The 18,961-nt window shown below is 25.1% G+C and overlaps 1 protein-coding gene across 1 annotated transcript; it reads left to right on the top strand.

The window, feature by feature from the left end:
- Positions 1–10,737: 10,737 nt before the first annotated feature.
- LOC145836313 (dual specificity protein kinase CLK2-like) lies at positions 10,738–11,766 on the top strand. Its single transcript, XM_082944126.1, has one exon. It carries the CDS (start codon positions 10,738–10,740, stop codon positions 11,764–11,766), a length of 1,029 nt encoding a protein of 342 aa, XP_082800252.1.
- The last annotated feature ends 7,195 nt before the right edge of the window (positions 11,767–18,961 follow it).

Raw genomic sequence — 18,961 nt, forward strand, 5'->3', positions numbered from 1 at the left:
TTCGTCCCTGTCTTGACTGCCCATCTTATTATAACTTGAACCTAGCTTGAAAAAGTCTAATAATATTTTTGTTTAAATATTATATTGTGTTTCAAATAAAATAAATAGATGCTAGCGTTTTATAAATAAACTGTCCTGTCGTTTCTTGAAGTACCTAAATTAGTGCAGCCATGTATTTATCTGATAACTAACAAAAGTTTCCATTAAACTTTTTTTTAGTAAAATTAATACTTTTTTAATTGTCATTGTTTACAGATATGTCATAAAATATTTTGTCAACTTATACAACAAATTCTTTCAAATACATGCCGCATACGAAGACTTTTTCTTCTAGCCCTGACCCGCAGTATATTCTAAAATTAATTTACCACCACAAAAGTTAGTGTAATAAAAAAAATATGACTTTACTATTTTTCTACAATTTTATATTTTACGTACTGTGTTAAATCTTAGTTATCTCAACAATACTTACAATCAAAAGTTAAGGACAGCTTACAAAATTAGTTTAGACATAGTTTTTTATTCGTACTTCAATATATTTTTTTTGGTCAGCAAGCAATCCACTGGAGTTTAATCCAAAGTTTGTATTGGTTGAGATAATTTAAATATATTTTAGAACAAAGTATCACATCAAATTAGGGTGAGCAACGTTTTTAGTCATTTGGACACAGATCTTAAAAACTTTACCACTTGATATTTCAATTTAACTCAGTTCACGAAACTTTCTCAATTGTGTATCTAAATTGGAAACAATACCGATTTTATATGACTTTCTTTTATACTATATCTTAAAATATCTAGTAAGTTCTACATAAGATATTTTGATTATTTGATATTTAAAACAATTTTAGTTTCAAAATTTTGGTAAGGCGGTCCTTATTTATTTGCTCGTGGGCCGCAGTTTTACCTTTCGCTGGGCTGATCCAAAAAGCATCGGTGGGCCCAATCCGACCGGCGAGCCGTGCGTTGCTCACCCCTACCTTAGATGTTGTAAGTACAGGTTCCAAAATTGAAACTAAACAGAAAACAAAGATTCTAATTTGCAAAAAAAAAAGTATAGATAAGTTTAAGTTTTAGTTTTTATTAACTAGATATTTAAAAAAAAAATAGTTTTTAAATTCATTATAAATGCTTTTTTTTGTATTCTTAGAAAGTTGCAAAAGGTCTAATTAAAAACAAAATAAAGTCATAAAATCAGTCATAAAGTTTTAGACAGTATTGTTAGTATTCCTAATTAAAGTAATAATAAAAAACTATATATTATTTTTTCAAATAGTTCTCTAACATTCACTGAAAATAGAAACACAAAATAATAATTAATTACTGGACCAAAAATTTTGTAATACCATATTCGAGTCTAAACAAGTTAAAATCATTATTTATTTTAGTTTCTTTAACTGTATTTAACTCTTTTTACAAAATTGTCTTAGAAAATCTTCTATATAAAGTTCAAAATGCGATTATTAGATAACGGTGAAAATTAAAAGTTTAAAATAAAATTAAGTAAATGAACCAGTTAACTAAATGCAAAGTTATAAACGATTATATAAGTTATAAACTTTGTAGACATAGATTTACTTACCTTAATCTATAAAAAAACTAGTTGTGTTTTAAAGCAAAAGAAAATTTTAGATTTCGGAAAAGTTTTAGGAGTAACTAATAAAATCTATTTTAAACCAAAATTTTTTAAATTAATTTTAATTTTTATTATGTTTAATCGGTTTTATTTTATTTTTTAACTGATGAAATGAAAAATTTAGATTAAATAAAATTACTATAATCTGTAATGCGTTTAGTGATTGGATATACTATTTTTTATAGCAAGATTTTTTAATTTAAGCATTAAACTGATTAAAATTGATTATTTTTAGTTTATTCATAAACTAGTGCTTTTGTTAATTTAAATTGAAGCAAATTACAATAATCTGTACCACTTTTTTCGATTAAATAAACTAATTTTCAGAATTGCTTTTGCCTTAAATTTAAGTTTTGCGTGAAAATATAGTCTATTGAGCATGAAAAATAGTTCTTAACAAAAATAAATAAAAGTAATGTCAATGAAAAAATCTACGGTCAATAGAACTGATATATAAAAAATTCAAAAGCCATTATCAACATAGCACTTAAGTAATATATATGTATTACGAGCGACACAAAATAACATTATCACTATAAATCTTAAACTGTTTATATTACAATTGTGCTTCTAAACTTAGAAATAAGGCAATAAAAACTTAATACTTCTTACGAATTTTACTATATATGTGTTTTTAAAGATAAAATTACGCAAAAATACTACTAACTTCAAAATCGATTAAAATTTTATATTTTACTTAGTTATTACAATTTTCTTTTAATTAAAATAATACACAAAGTTAACAATTTTACTGTTACAAAATACGCGGTTAATTATTACTTAAACTTATATACTGATAATCTGAAATATAACAGTATACAAAATTTGGAATAAGTCAACAAAAAAAAGCTAAACTTTGAAATCTAAAACTTTATAAAATTGAAAGCATACAACAAATACAATAACCAAAAACTAAATTGTAATAATTTTGAACAAAAATAAAATTTAACTTTTACTAAACTTTTAGTTACACATGTTCTTTTTTATCGTCAATAATACATAGCTAACAAAATATTTATAAACTTGGTTTCTACCACTTGTTTCGTGGAAATATTTATGCTTCTAACTAGACTGAGTTACTAGAGTTCGAATTTTTGATCATTTTGAAAAATTTTTGCTTATTTTAATATTACTATGAAATTTAGTTTCATACCTTTTATTACTGAGTTAAAGCAAAATTATTTTGATTAATAAACCATATTCACTAAAAAAACAAATATTTTTGTAAACAAATGTTAAGCGCAAATATGGAATTGCTAACTTTTGTTTTTCTTTTTTAGTTTTAGATAATCTTAGTTTTTTTAATTGATATGCGTAATATAAACTTTGTTTAACATATCCTATATTTATAGCACTTAAGTACAAAAAAAACAGACTTGCAGAATAGTTATTTTTTTAAGGTCTACAGGTCATAAGCTGTTTTAATTCAAACAGAAATAATTTAAACACAATTGAAATTAAAAAAAATACAAATGCTGTTAAATAAATGTTAGCTTGTTGTATGTTCAGTTACAATCTAAGTTATATTTAGCTATAAAGTGTAACAGATATTTAAAAATTTTCAAATTATATATCTTTTGTAAAATACGTAGCTTTTAATAACAAATTTTAAAAGCATGTTTTAGTCAAAGGAAATCAAATTTCATCTTTTTTAGTACTTACATTTCGAGGATTATTATCTACCTATACCTATCTTGATTTCCAATATTGAAATGTTATTAATTATTGAAAATATTTTAAAGCTAGTTAATTGTTGGAAATTTTGTTTTTAAAATTTAAGTATGTTTTTAACTTTGTAGTATTTTTCATTCATTTTTAAAACACCGATCTTAATTTTTTATATTGAATAAAAATTGAATAAAAGTTGTACCTGTATAAAAACTGTAGTTCATTAAAAAAATCTAAAACTAAAAATTAGCATACTTGAATGATTGAAGAAATCAAAGCAAATTTACCAAAATATAAAGTAAAAAATCTTAAAACGTTATTGTTCAATATAATTAATTTTATTAATTTTTCTTAGTTATATTATACTAAATTCTCCATAATAAAAAAATGTTTTAGTTACTACTCTATAAAGTTAAAATACAATACAAAGATTTTTCTGTTTATATCTACTCTTCTACGAGTTGGAACTAACTAAAGTTAGAATTTTTATTTTAAATAGAAACTATTCAAAATAAATTGTACGGTTTAGTTTGCATAAATGAAAATTTTAGTCTTCAAAGCCGTAACTATTGAACGTCTAACATAATAAACTTTCTTAGACTATAAAAACTTACAAATTTTATGTAGTCAGCAGATTGTTTTGCCAAATTGCTATTTGGATTCAAAAAAATTCAAAGTATTTACTTTTGTAAAGTAAGTTGTTTTAGTTTTAACTCACTTCGTAGCAAACTTCTAAGATATAGAAAAATTTAATATTTTATTAAATGATTTCTTCTAATTTAAACGTTATTTTAGATAGTTTTTAATAACTTAATATGTTTTATTCTAATAGTTTCAATAATTTACAATGTTATTAATAAAGAAATTAAAAAAACTTAATTACAGTAAAACCTACGTATGTAGATATTTTTCAGCGAAGTACTTTTAGCAAAAAGTATTTATTTGTATTATCAAAGATGTTTAAGTTCACCGAATGTAATAGAAAGTTGACTAAAAGTACGATTTTAGCGTTAATTCATCGTCAAAATGTAATATATTTGATGAGATTATTGTAAATTTAGCTTATATAATATAACTAAAGTAAAAATTGAACAAAGTTCTTACTTAAACAAATACAATAGTTATTTGAAACTAAAAAAGAACTAAAAAACTAAACTAAACTATAGAACTAAATAACGGATAGCAAGTGTAAAATCTTTTTTGTTAATAATTCTAAAAAAAAAAGTAAGTATTATTCTCTAAATATTTTGAATTTTATATTGACTACATAGAAATAACGCCAAATAGTGTTTGTGAAATATTAAAAAACCCTAATAACATGTTGCATACGTGTAACTTCGAAGTTTTGTCTAAGTTTTATGGTTTTCTAATGTTAGAAATTAGTGTAAATTTGTTTGTAAACTTTCACATACATGTTACGGGTTTCATATAAATTTTGTTTTAAAGCATATTAATTTATTTAAAAATTATATGTAGACGAGCTTTGTAAATTAAATATATTTGTGATAAAAAACTATTTTCACTGCTGTTCAATACAGTTGAATATCAAATAAATCAAAATCATTCAACTAGAAAGCAAGTTGATTTGATGAAAGTTAATTATAATAGTATATAATCATTTAAACCAGCCACAGATCAAGTGTAGGGATATTTTAGTCAATACTTTCCTGATGTAGTTCTAGAATTAAACATAATATTTATTTGTATTATTTGTTGTAAAGTCCTTTTTTAAATAATATTTATTACTTATATAATTAATTTTTGATTTGAGTTTTAAGTAGTTTATTCTCAAATAAATTCAGATTGTTAAAGTCTATTCCTGTTAGACTTCATTTTTGATTAAGACTTTTGACCAAATTTAATATATTGTCTTCAAGGTGTGCACTGGTGCACACTTATGTTCACGAAATTTCTTTTAGGGTGCACGAAACTTTGAAGGTGCACGAAACTCATTTAGGGATGCACAATATTTTTAATCAAACAAAAAAAAAGTCTTTTTATTATATTTGTATAGTTTAATGTTTAAGTTAAATCTAGCCCTGGTGTTTAATTAAGCTTTTAGTTTATTGGCCATTTTACTTTCATGATCTAATTTGGTAGTAAATCTCACATGTCATACTTTATATAAATATTTTCTTTGAAGAAACAATCTGCATCTGAAAGAAAATAGAAAATGCTTAAAGCTCTCGTGAAGTCCAGTGATTGATGTGGAGGAAGTTGTCATCCATCTACTATCATGATTAAAGGAGAATATTAAAGGACAAAATTTCCTTTTTTATTAATAATATTAGTAAATTACAATATTTGGCTTAATGAAGAAAGTTCCCTTTTTTTATTTAAAATTATTAATGTTATTTACTTTTTTAACTAAACAATTATTTCTATAAGAATATTTACATGATTATGATATTATTAGTTCAGTAATAATTAAAATTTAAAGCTATTTTTTATATTGATATATATCATTTATGTTCAATAAACAATACTTTAGTTAAAATTAAAATGGTCAAAGAAAATAATTCCCTTTAAATAGATGCACATTAGTAGTAATGAATAAATTTTTAGTATCAACTTCAAGTTTAAATAACTCAGTTAAGTAATTATTGTAACTTAATCCATAATTAAATAGTATATGTAAAATATACAGAAATTAGAGGCTTAAATTAGTATTGAACTGTCACACACTGAGGCTAGTTTGAATTTTATAAAGATCTTATCTGTAAATCTGAAGATTATTAGGTGTGGTTTTTAATAATATACTTGTTATTTAAATTTATTAAATTCAAAATTAAAAAAAATATTCTCTACAACTACCTTTATTTTTTAAATATTATGATCTTTTTTTTAACAAAGAAAAATTAACTTACTATTTTAAAATATTTAATTTGTCTTCTAATATTTTTTTCAATTTTTTTCATAAGTTAGATTGACTTGACTAGTTTATTGTAACTCAATATAGATTTTTTTAACACTCAACAAAGATTTTTGCTCTAGAAATTTGCAACCTTTTTAATAACCAGTTCTAGCTTTTAATATATTTCAGGATTGCCACATATTCAGCCTAAATAAATTGTTCTTAGAAATATAGTTTTTTTAAGCACGTTTTTTTCTTGCAGAAGGTAGTCTAGTTTTGATACTTGTGTAAAATCTCTGAATGCCTATATGTGTAAAAGTTTTTTGAAAAACTTGAATTTTTTTAAAAGATTTTAATTTAATTTTATTAGAATGTTACTTAAAGTTTACTGCCTCATACTTTTTGGCTTTGGCTGTCTCTTTTATTTTAAAACTCTAAATGACCCAGGCTATTTTTTTGTAACTCATGCAGACTCCCACACCTTAGTACTACTCAGGACAGTATAATCTTTTAAAATTTCTAAGATAGTTAAAAAATAAATTTAATCTTATTCCAGTTTTTTTATTTCATTAAATGAAACTTCTTTGTTGTAGTTTTAGTTTTCTGTTTTTTTTTGTTAAAATTTCAATTTTGTTGACAAACTTGAACGTTTATTTCAATTTTTATTTATTTTAATCATTTGTTTATGATTTTTTATAAATATTTCAAAAATTTAAGGCTCAGGACAGTTTTTAACTCAAATAGTAACAAGCCTGCTAATGTTTTTTACTCAGGCTGATTTTGTTTTAGTTTTAAGAAAAGCAAACTTAACAACTACTATTGAACTACCAACTAGTGATCTCAATTCTTTTGTTCTTGAATTATGTTAAGGTTGCAATTTTTATAATTTAATTAGATCAGTTATATTATATGATCTCAAAAATTTAAATGTTGCTTTATGTTTAAAAAAATTCTTAAAATAAGCTAAATAGCTTTTTTTTTGTGTTTTAATAATATATAATATTATTTTAACAATTGAAAGCTTAATACTTGTGAAACAGTCAGTTAGTTTAATTATGTTTTAATTATGTTTATTTAGAAAAAAAAAAGTTTTTTTTTTTGTTTCAATATATTTTAAAGTTCTTTAGGTTATTTATAATATATTATGGTTATTTATATTTTTTATAGAAATAAAAAGTTAAAAATAGCACAATTTTTAAATGCTAAAAAGTATTTTCTTTTTTTTATTGATTAAACTAGATTAAAAATCAATAATGGCATTTAGTTGTTAAAAAATGGATTTTCACTCACTTAAACTACTTAGGATAACTTTAATGCAATTTTAAAAGATTGGAAAACTTAGCAAAGTAATTATTTTTGCTGACATATGTTTATTTGAACTTTTTTTTTAAATTCAAACTAGTGTCATATATTTTTATAATCTTTGACAATTTTATTTTTAATTGACTATTTGTTAAGTTAATTGATGATTTATTTTTTTAAGCTTTATTGATTTGTTATTAGTTTTAGATACATAAATACATATTTTTTATTATAAACTAGATTGAAGAGTTTCAAACATAATTGCTTTTTTACTTGAAAGAGTGGTAAACTCTAAATAAAATTACTAAGCCCAGTTAAAAACCAAAAATATGGTAGTTATATGTAACATATTTCATAAAAAAACTTATTTAAATTTTCTTTTTTTTTTAACCAGTAAAAATTTACAACCAGTTACAATCCTGAACTTTGTAAAGTGCAAAAATTCATTCTATGAAAGAAATAATGTCTGCACCAGCTATACGGAAAGCAACAAGATATACTATACACTATTTTAAATTTAGCTATATTTAACTCGTTTTTTGTTGTCGTTTTGTTTTTCTGTTTGTTTAATATCATTTGTAGAATATAGCTTACATTATATAAAACATTTTTAGAGTACTATACTAATGGTATTGTAGTGATGGCGATGTGTTTGATTAGTAAGTATGATTATTATAATTAAAACTTCATTTTAAAAATAAGGTTCATCAAATTTAGGATAAAACAATAGATTGCAGCTTTAGTTATCAAAAGGTTTGTATGTAAATATAAATTGAATTATAACTTTTTTAAACAGGAGTTAAAACTTTTTTGGTTCCATGAAAATATATCTCATGAATTTCGGGTGCACGACAACTGAAATTTTGACAATTCAAATTCTTAAAAACCATTCAAAAGACCTGAACTTAAAAAGTAATGAATATTTTGAAAACAATAATGTATATGTAGGTCTTTTAAATATCTACCAGGTTTTTATCATTGCAAAATGTAAAAAATTTTTTGAGATATGGATGAAATAAGCTTAACAATATAGTTATTTTTAGTAATTTTTGAATATCTTTAAATAAAAACTTTGCAAAAGACAAAAATGGCCTGTAGATTTTTATAAGACCTACGAACGTATTTTTTAATTTTTTAAAAATTACATTACTTTTTCAAATATAGTCTCTTAATTTTTTTTTTTAAACTGAAATTTTCATTTAATCAGAATTTCGTTTTAAGAAAAATGCATTTGTAAAAGTGTTTACGTAGTCCCACTACTAACGGCGCTTATCAAAATAAGATTTTAAGGTGCACCGATCTTATTTTATCAGTTTAGTGTACACAGAGTTTGATTAGCTTGAAGTTCACTGTTGTATAGTATGATGTTCTTTAAATAGAGTAAAACCAATAATTATCATGCTAAGTGTTTATAAGTATTTCTAAGTGTCATTTAATATCATTGTTTTTAAATAAATGTTTTTATTTATTGTTGTTATTTGTGTGGGTATAAAAATTACGTAAACCTTAAAATTTTATTTTATTACCTAACCAACATTCCTTTTCGGTATGTATGTATATATACATATAGAATTTATTGAGGAAATTTGAGTTAAAAAATATCAGAACATATGTTTCATAAAACCAATAAAGTTGTCTTTAATCCTCAGCTGTAAGTTTAAAATGAATTGAACTTTGATAAACCGAAGCGCATAAAAGAAATAAAACAAGTTATATTAATTTTCAAACCGTACTAGCGGAAGATTAAAGCATTTAGCTTTACGAAACTCATGTTCTGGTTTTTTTTTTTTAAATCTACTCTTCTTAATAAACTATCTGCACTTTTTCTTGCAAGGTACATGTTACACACATAAGTTCATTGAATGTTTAGAAACCGCTTATTTTAGGGTGTCATAATAAAACTATTTAGTAGCGTTTAAAATATATTTGTTGGTAGTTATTACAAAGGCATTTGTGGATCATAAGGCTAATTGCTTTGCTAACAAGTTTATGGTGGTTAAATTGGTGGTGGATTAACAAATTTTACTTTTGGGTTTTTTGTATTGTTGGTATGTAGATTGAGATTCTTTTAAACACATAAAAACATCATGCAATATTCCTTGACATCTTCGTGTCTGTAATGTAAGTTACATAAGATGGTTAACAAAAACACTCTTAAGAACACTACTCGCTATAGCACTAAGCTAAAGAGAATCATCCAAGCGTTAATGAGCTAAGCTATCAAAACTCGACTACTAAGCACTGCAACTGCATAAATAGCACTTTTCGTGTGTTTAATGTCAATGTCTACAAAAAGGTTTATACAAAGCCCGAATAGGCTTCACTGATGTATCTTAAAAGATGATATACAGCCAACACAAATCCATCTTCAAGGCTAACGAATCCACTTAAATAACGTTGTCAGCATATACAAAGAAAAACAATCTAAATAGTAGTAGTATCTCATTGAACATCATGTACAAAAAGCTATGCAACCCGCTCTAAGAGAAGAAGCATTTACAGTATCTAAATTAGAAAGCATGCCTTTGCAGATTCTAACAGAGATAAACAATGGTTTATAGAATCAGAGCTCGCGGCTTAGTGAGCTTATTATAATGTGCTAATACTTAAAATTACCTATAAATATTTAATGTTGTATATTATTACTAATTACTAATTACTAAAACGTGTCATTAATCATTATATATATAGCGTGTTTTAAAAGACTGTTTTTTTGTTTGTACTTCGAAATAAGCAATTAAAAAGTAAAACTTAGTCGTAGTTTATAAACGTTAGTGAACAACCGAATTGTTAAATAAAAAAAATTAAAAATGAAATTAATTAAAAAGTGAGTTGCTAGCAGAATCCATGGAACAAATAAATACGATTACAAAATATAATGACAAATATAAATACTTGTTTCAGCTATCTAAACAGTTTTTACTCCATTATAATTTGATTGTGCTAGCATAGCTAAACGACAATTGATAATGATTGAAATTTTATGATAAATTAAAATTAAAACTAAAACTGATTGTTTATATTGGAAGTATTAGAGCAAATCTAGATACTTTTTGAAAGTACAATAATATGTTGTACTTAAACTTAATATTTTAGAACTTAATTAAATTTTAGTTTTTAAGTTATACTTCTTTAAACTATATACTTAAAATTTTTATTAAAACTATAAGCAGGTGCTTGTGAAAGTTGAAAAATTTAATTTAAAATCTAATTGTTAATCTAAGTGTATTTTCAGAGAAAAATCTCTGATAAGTTATTTTTATAAATATCCAAAATAATGAGTATTTCTGATTACGAAAGCAGCAGTTCGTCGACTTCGGACTCAACTTTAAGTTCTTTAAAATCTCCAAGTGGCCAAGTGGACCTAGTAGGAGAAAAGCTCAATTGTATGTACAACGTTGAAAGCAAAATCGGAGAAGGATCTTTCGGTGTCGTCTACAAGTGCTTATACGACATAACTGATGATTACGTGGCAGTTAAAGCGCTAAAAAACAAAGAAAGTGCCAAACTTGAGATTGAAGTTTTAAACAAATTGTCTGAAAAAGAAAAACAGTGTAAAAACTTGATCAAAATGTTTGACACTTTTTCAGATACCAATTTAACTTACATAGTGTTTCCACTTTACGGACCGACACTTTGCGATGCAATGTACTTCAAAAAAGCACCGTTCAATGTAGATGAAGTGCGCGTCATGGCGCGTCAGCTGATCGAAGCAGCCAGTTTCCTCCACCGAAACAAAATGGTGCACGGAAACATAAAACCCAAAAACATTCTAATGAACAGGTTCTACAACGAGATGAGGAACCCGCGCTGGTACCGAAGACCTGAAATCACTCTGTGCGATCTCGGCTCCGTTTGCAGTGAAAAGGAGTTTGAATGCGTGGAGACCACCTCTCTGGCCTACAGAGCCCCAGACGTAATTTTGGGGCGGAAAATCGGATACCGAAGCGACGTGTGGTCGAGCGGCTGCACCGTTTTTGAAATGGTCACCGACAAACGTCTCTTTCCAGTTGGTTCGATGGTCGAGCTAGTTTCCTTGATCCACCTTTTGGTTGGTCCTTTTACGAGGAGTCAAGAGGTTCAGCTGTTTTCATTGGATAACGAGCACAGAATAACTTTACCTGAAGATGAGGGTGCAGTGGACCACCTGAGAGAAACACTTGCGTGTAGACAAGGTTTGTTGGAGAAGTTGAAACGCGATAAAAATGACCTATATGACGTCATAATTAAGATGCTGGTCATCGACCCTGAGCAGAGAATAAGTTTAAGTCAAGCACTAAAACTGTCGTTTTTCACTAAAGTATAGGTATAAAAGATTAGCCTGTCTAGACAGTATTTTTTATAAAATGGTTTTCTTTGTTGTTTTAATAATGACGATTAGAAGTTGAATAAAATTGTATGTTAACTTTCTTTTTCTAATAAACTAATTGTTAAAACTTGTATTAATTTTAGACTAAAATATTTGACTGCTAAAATGTGATACTATCACTTAATTGTTTTTAGTTTAAGAAAACAAAATAAACAGGTTTAGTCAAAATTTTTCGCTCGTAGTTCAAACTACTGTATATTTTAGTTAACTTCTTTAGACTTTAGCGTATTATATGAAGTGAAACTAATAGTTATATAAAGTTCATTGAAAACTTGGTATTAACTATTTAATATACTAATGATTTAATTATAAATAATTCACTTATACAACTAGTATAACAGATTCGATTTGTTAAGTTTTTATTCATATACTCAATTTACTCTTGCCATACTTTCAAAACATTTTTGAATTTTGATAATATTTAAGTCATAAAGACTTACATTATATAATTAGTTAGTTTGTAATGATAAAAATGTCCACGACTTGGAGTTTAACCAAAAAATTATTTACAAACGCAAAAAAAAAAAACTTACTAAATTATTTTACCTTAAATGAAAAATAAACAAGACTGTTGACAAGTAATGCGATTATACCCATCAACTGACTGTTGCTTTTATTAGTTAAAATTTAGCTTGTTTACAGTAATTAGCCGGACTTATGAATGGTGTTTAAAAGACAAGGGAGTATTTACTTGTATATATATTTATTTTTTCTCTATTGGTGTTTAAAATAATTTAAATGTTTTATTATTTTTTAAATATAAATTTAATCACCCAAAACAATCAAAGCAGCTTTACCATTTGACTTTTCGAAAGATTGTGATTTAAAAAAATTAAGCACATTGCAAAGATTTATAAATTATAAAATTAAAAAAATAAAAGACATAAGTAACAAAAAAACACTTTTTTGATAAATAAACTGAAAAATTAAAATTCTTATAAACAATTAATTCAAAAATCGCGTTTCCGAAAAGTTACTCTTAAACAGCTTTCTGAGTGAATTTAAACTTTGTAAAACTAAAATAATGATTTTATTATTAATTCATAAATGTATTCTTTTTATGAAGACAGGTGTTGTGTGTCAAGGTAAAAACAAACTGAGGTAGCTCACTTTACTTGCAGTCTAAGCACCGCGTTGGTGTAGTCAGCTGTAGGCTGTGCTCTTTTATAAAGCTTCTACGACACATAATTACAACATGAGTGTAAAAAAAATACGACACAAATACTTCGGCACTGCATTTGAAAATCAAACTGAAGGTTTTAATTTGCTACCAACCTATTTCGGAACCAATCTACTAGTTTCCGAAATGCTTAATTCTTAATTGTATCTCATGACAAATTTTATGTGTTTTAAGCTACAAACTTATTTTGAATGTTGAGTACCCTTATCGTATAATGCTTAATAAAATATTGTTTATGGAGGTATATCTGAATCTGTAATTATATAAGTATATTTATTTTTTTAATTATGTTTCGTACTCAGAAGTTACTCAAACCTGTAAACAATATCAATCGATCAGGCGGCCTTTCAAAGGACGTTTTCAACTTTCAGCTATAGTTAGGAGAAATTTACTAAATCTAGCGGTTGTAAGTAATTGTAGTTTCCTAAGCTTTGATCGTCTAGCTCTAGCGCCTAAACTTGGCAATTTAAGGATGAGTTAAATTGGATTTTTTAAACAGCTCTAGTAGAAATTCTAGGTTTACAGAAACTTTGTCTTTAAAACTAATAAGAAAAAAAATGTAAATAAGAACTTATAATACATCTTAACAGTTTCTCAGCCTCTAGTCTAGCATTACTTCACTGAATCATATTTAGTTTTATCGCATTGTGAAATTTCATTTTAAAGTAGTTAAACTCTTTGTGATGCACTATCTAACAAGCAAGCATAACATGTTTTATTAGCTTACTTAAAATAAATTTAGTCCAACATGCATTTTTTTTCATTATAAGTCAATAGATGGTAGAATAGTTAGTTATATTTGTTATTCTATCGGCATTTATTATACTAAACTTTTTCTCAGTCTAAGAAAACATCAAAAAGTATTCAATGTTTAAATTTATAACAAAAGCAAACTTAGCTGAACTATACTAAACTGTATTTAATTAACTTAAAATACTTTTTTCAATAATTAAAAGCTACAAAATTTTATAAAACCTGAGTAGTGGTCTAAAATAGTATCTTATACTGATTTGAGAATTCTTTTAAAACAAAAAAAAATTATATTAAAATTTCATTATCACAAAAAGTAAATATTTTGCAAACAAGTAATAAATTACTACTCATGTTTCATAAATGCATAGTTTGGATTTTTTATTTATATCAATAACTTGGATAGATGTCAGAAAACCAAAGAATCACTTTAGCACGGAGTGACAATTAAGCACAGAATAAGTTTAGAAATACTAAAAGTTTTATTGAAAATGCTGTTTAATTAATCTATAGTTGTTAAGTAAACAAACAGACTAATGCAAAAATTAGTTCAAACTCTTATAAAACTATCGTCTTAAAAAAACATCAAAAAAGCTAAAACGGTTATAAAAATTGTTAAAATAAGTTTGTTAACCATACTGTAGTGATCTTTATAAATTTTTATAGTACGCAAAGTTGCAAATATTGCAGAAAAAAGTTGCAAAACGCGTAATCGTAGAAATAAGAGAAACTTTACATCTTTATGTATTATTATACTTAGAGCTATATGTTTTTTATAATTAAAATATTTAATAGGCTATATAGTTATTAGAGATCGTAACAAAGGTCAGTTTACTATAATTTATTAACAATTATATCTTTTAGTTAAGACCACATTCATCTTTTAGTTAAAACTTACAATTAAAGTTTAATATCATTAAAATAAATTTAAGCTTTTTGAATAAGTTTTAAGGAACCTAGAGCTTTTGAATATTGCTAAGTTTATAAATAACTTTTATGTCCAAAATATGATAGTAAAAGTACCAAAATATTTTTTTAAAATTCTATTGTAAAACATGTTAACAAATTTTATGAATTAACTTTTGTTATAGTTTTAATTAAAGCTTAAACTTTTAAATATTTAAAACTTATTATCTTTTAGTTTAAATGTCGCATTGTTTGGTTTTAGATTTTTCAATTCAATAGTAAACATATTTTTTAAGCAAGAGCGTCGCCGTGCTAAAGTGACATTCTGTTTTAAAGTGACGCAGTGGTTTTCTGACCCGTTTCCCAAATAACTTTTGTTAACAATTTTCAAAATAAAAAAAATGTTTATTATTCAAACTTACTTTTGTTCGTTTACTTTTAATTTCGAGTTCCAATATTGAATGTTTATCTTTTTTTTAAATTTGTAGTATTCCACGTCTGTTTCACTTATAAGCACAAGATAAACTTCTAATGTAAAATTAATCATAAACTTTCATAAGGGTTGCAAGATATATACTTCTATTTTACTTGTAAGATTGTTAAAACTGTTTTTATTCCAAACATTATTATAACAGATAAAAATTTTATTGTAAATGTTATACTTTGTTGCTGTTTAAGTTTTTTTAAGTTTGGTAGATCATATTTTTTACTTGTTTAACAATGAAATATTATATAAAGTAGCTTTTAACAACCAGTTTAGAATGTAAATTAAGGTTTCTTTATGTATTATAGCATTTTATTATAGTAAAAATGAACAAACACAAATTAAATATTCATAATATTGTTATTTAAATATTATCAATGTTTGTGCAGATGTAGTTATCTATAAATGTATTTAGTTAAAGTCAATAAGCTTTTGTTTTCAAACCAGCCGTTGTTGTTGAGTTTACTTTATCTACAATGTTTTTATTGGTTAATTTGGTGTTAATTAAAGAAAAAATTGTTGCTGGTTAATCTGAATACTCTGTTGTAAAATCAATTCTACTGAAAAAAAACTAAACTATATAACTGTTCGAATAAAATATAATTTTTTTTATCACAAACAAAGCCTGTTTTAAATTAAAATATCAAAAGTCTTATCATCTATTATAAGTTTTGTTTAAGTTTGATAACACTTTTTTAAAAGTTTAAATTTATATCATAACCAAATGAATTACAATAACTGTATATTTGTTGGTAAAGCTATAAATTTTATTAAAAGAAAAAAAAATACTAAATGGTTCTAAAAGTTTTAAAAATAACAAGAAAACAAATTACAATGATAAAATTATTTTATTTGATTTACTATTATCACAGTTTTTATTTGTTCTTTTATATAGCCAAGTATACAAAATAAAGAGGCTTTCTAAAGGTACGTTTATGAGTATAAAAATTCAAATACATTTTAAGGTCCTTTAAAACACTGGTTACAAAGATAAATATATTTGTATCAAAATTGTTTCCAACTCATCATTTTCTTTATTTCTATTTGTTTTTTTAATCCTTTCAAATACCATTGTTGTATTGTTATCTTATAAAAATACTGTAAAACTCAAACAAAAAAAAAATATTTAAATGCAATATAATAAAGACATTGATAAGGAATACGTTAAATTTAGAAAAAAAATGTTGGCATAAAGTGTTTAGATTTAAAAACATTTCATGATGTTTACGAAATATTTTAAATGAATACAAGCATGACCTTAATATGATTTCAGCAAACATCACACATTTCAAAGTTATTATATCATGAAATAACTATAACAGACTACAATTTTATGTTTAAACTAAAATGATATTAGCTATAATTAGGTGTTAGAACGGTAAAACCTGTGTTAAAACACAAATTACTTTTTTTTAATTTCATACAATCTTCGAACCATGTTGATATTTGTAATGTAGTATATTTATACGAATAAGTGTTTCCAAAAATTTTTTTCATAAGGTTCCCTTTGAAGAAGTTAAAATAGCTACGGCACCTCCAAAAACATTTCTTAAATAACTACCCTTTATTTCGCCCAAAACTTCCTTTTTGCTCTTCATCATCAACTCCAGAATGTCTAGTATAAGTTTTAAATTATAGCCTTATGGCCCTAATATCATTAACATCCCTCCCCGTTTTCAGCTTATAGCCCCTTAAATTTCTGTAGTTGCTTACCGTAAGAAACTCTGACCGAATATTTATAAAAGCTAGAAAGAAAAAAAATATCAAAAGTAGAATAAATTAGCAATGATATATTAAGAGATTATATTCAGTAAAATTTTTATAATAGTGTTATAATAAAATAAAATACTGAATGTAACAAAAAAGAAATGCTATATTTTGAAATGCTTACTTTTAATGTCTAGTAATATAATGTAATGTTTTAAAAAATTTATAGCTACTTATACCTTACGTGTAAACAAAATTAAGTTTATAATTTTTTCAAATCGTTTTTGTCATAACACTTTGTGCTAAAAACATTGCAAAAATAAATATTTGTGGAAAAAAAAACTACTAACTAAACATAAAAATATATTTTAGATGTTGCTAAAATAACATAACAGACTTGAAACAAATAATAATTCAACACATCACGATTTTATTTACACATAAAAGCATTCAGAAAAATTCAACAACGTAAACCAACGAAAATTTATACTTCACAAACAGTCACAGCTGTATCAGAATCTATTCATACAAAAAAGAGCTATACGAGTGTAGGAATAAAGAACTTTGGTATTCAAAGTAGAAGTTTTAGATTTACTAATAAGCAAAAGTGCAGCTTCATACAAATAAGTTTAAGTCATTTGATGAAAAAACTTATTCAGTTTAAAGTAGAAACGAACGAAAACCTCTATTAATTTTGTGAACAGCTTTAGTGAAAACAGAAATTGTGCAAAGAATTGATGAACTTCCTGACTCAACTAATGAATAAAAACAAGCATTGATTATTGCGAAATTCAGCAAGTCGTAAAGTACAAAGCTGATGAGTCATTTGTTGGTGATCAGTGTTTCATATGCATAGGAGAAATTTAAATCGTTTGAAACATAATGCGTCTCGACTGTGATAGTATGCAATTTTTTCGTCAAGTTTTGTTTTCTTAAAATCCCTTGTAAATCCTAATTTTTTAAAGTTTGAATATAAAAAATTATGAAATTATCTAATAAGCCGTTTCGTTTCAACTCCCTAGAGCTCTTGGATTAGTAAAAAAAACTGTGAGTCAGACTGTGAGTCAACAGCTTAAGATACTTCTAAACATTCAAAGTTTTCTGATAAATTTCGTATTAGTAATAATAAGATTTCTTTTAATAGATATAATAATTGTAACAGTAAACGTTTAAGAATTGAACACACTATATAAGATCTGTTTTAAATAAAGTCAATTATTTAGAAAACTTTATGTAAGTGAATAATATTGATTTATTTTTTCTTACTGATAAAACATGGTTGACTCCTAAAGTCAACAATGTCATAGTCTGTTCCTCTAACTATAATATAATCCGTAATGATAGGAAAAGTAGGGGTGGAGGTGTTGGTTTCCTTTACAGAAACTCCTTAAAGTGTTTAAATTAGAAAAATATTTAATCTCCATTAACAACATAAGTTTTGAATACACATTGTATAGATGAAAATTTTAAAAAACTTAAAATAGGATTTTTCTGTGTCTACTTAACCCCACTGTCTGCAAAATGTCCACTGACTCTTAAAAATGTAGTTACAGTAGCTAAAATATTTTACCTAGACTTCTGCTATTTTTATGTTCTTGGGGATTTTAATCTGCCAAATGTAATTTGGACAACTCCTAGCGCAGACTTTAATTAATCCCATAAGTGATTTCTTGATACTTTTACAAATAATCCTTTAAGTCATGTAATCAAAAGTCAAAATCATAAAATGGAAACATACCTGATATCTCGATTTGAAATCATTTTGGTTGAAATGAAGTATTTTCTCATTCAATAAATTTTCAGTGAACAAATACGCGTGACAAAAATTGATTTAATTTAAAATTAAAATCAAAAGTTGGACACGTAAGGGAAAACAAAATTTTGCAAAAGTGTCTGACAAAACGACGTATACAATTTTTTTTTTTCGGTAAACTTAAATTGACTGTAGTAGATAAGGTCCTAACGAGAACGGAAAATTACAAACATCACAGCAAGTTTTGTTTACTAACGCAAGTTAAAAGGCAAACGCTGATATATGCGCATATTGAAAACTGAATTCCTTACATTATGAAAACAATTTATTCTTTGTCTTTTATTATAATAAT

Source organism: Thalia democratica, chromosome 5 (assembly GCF_965202585.1).
Source record: "Thalia democratica chromosome 5, ktThaDemo2.hap1.1, whole genome shotgun sequence".
Lineage (NCBI taxonomy): Eukaryota > Metazoa > Chordata > Thaliacea > Salpida > Salpidae > Thalia > Thalia democratica.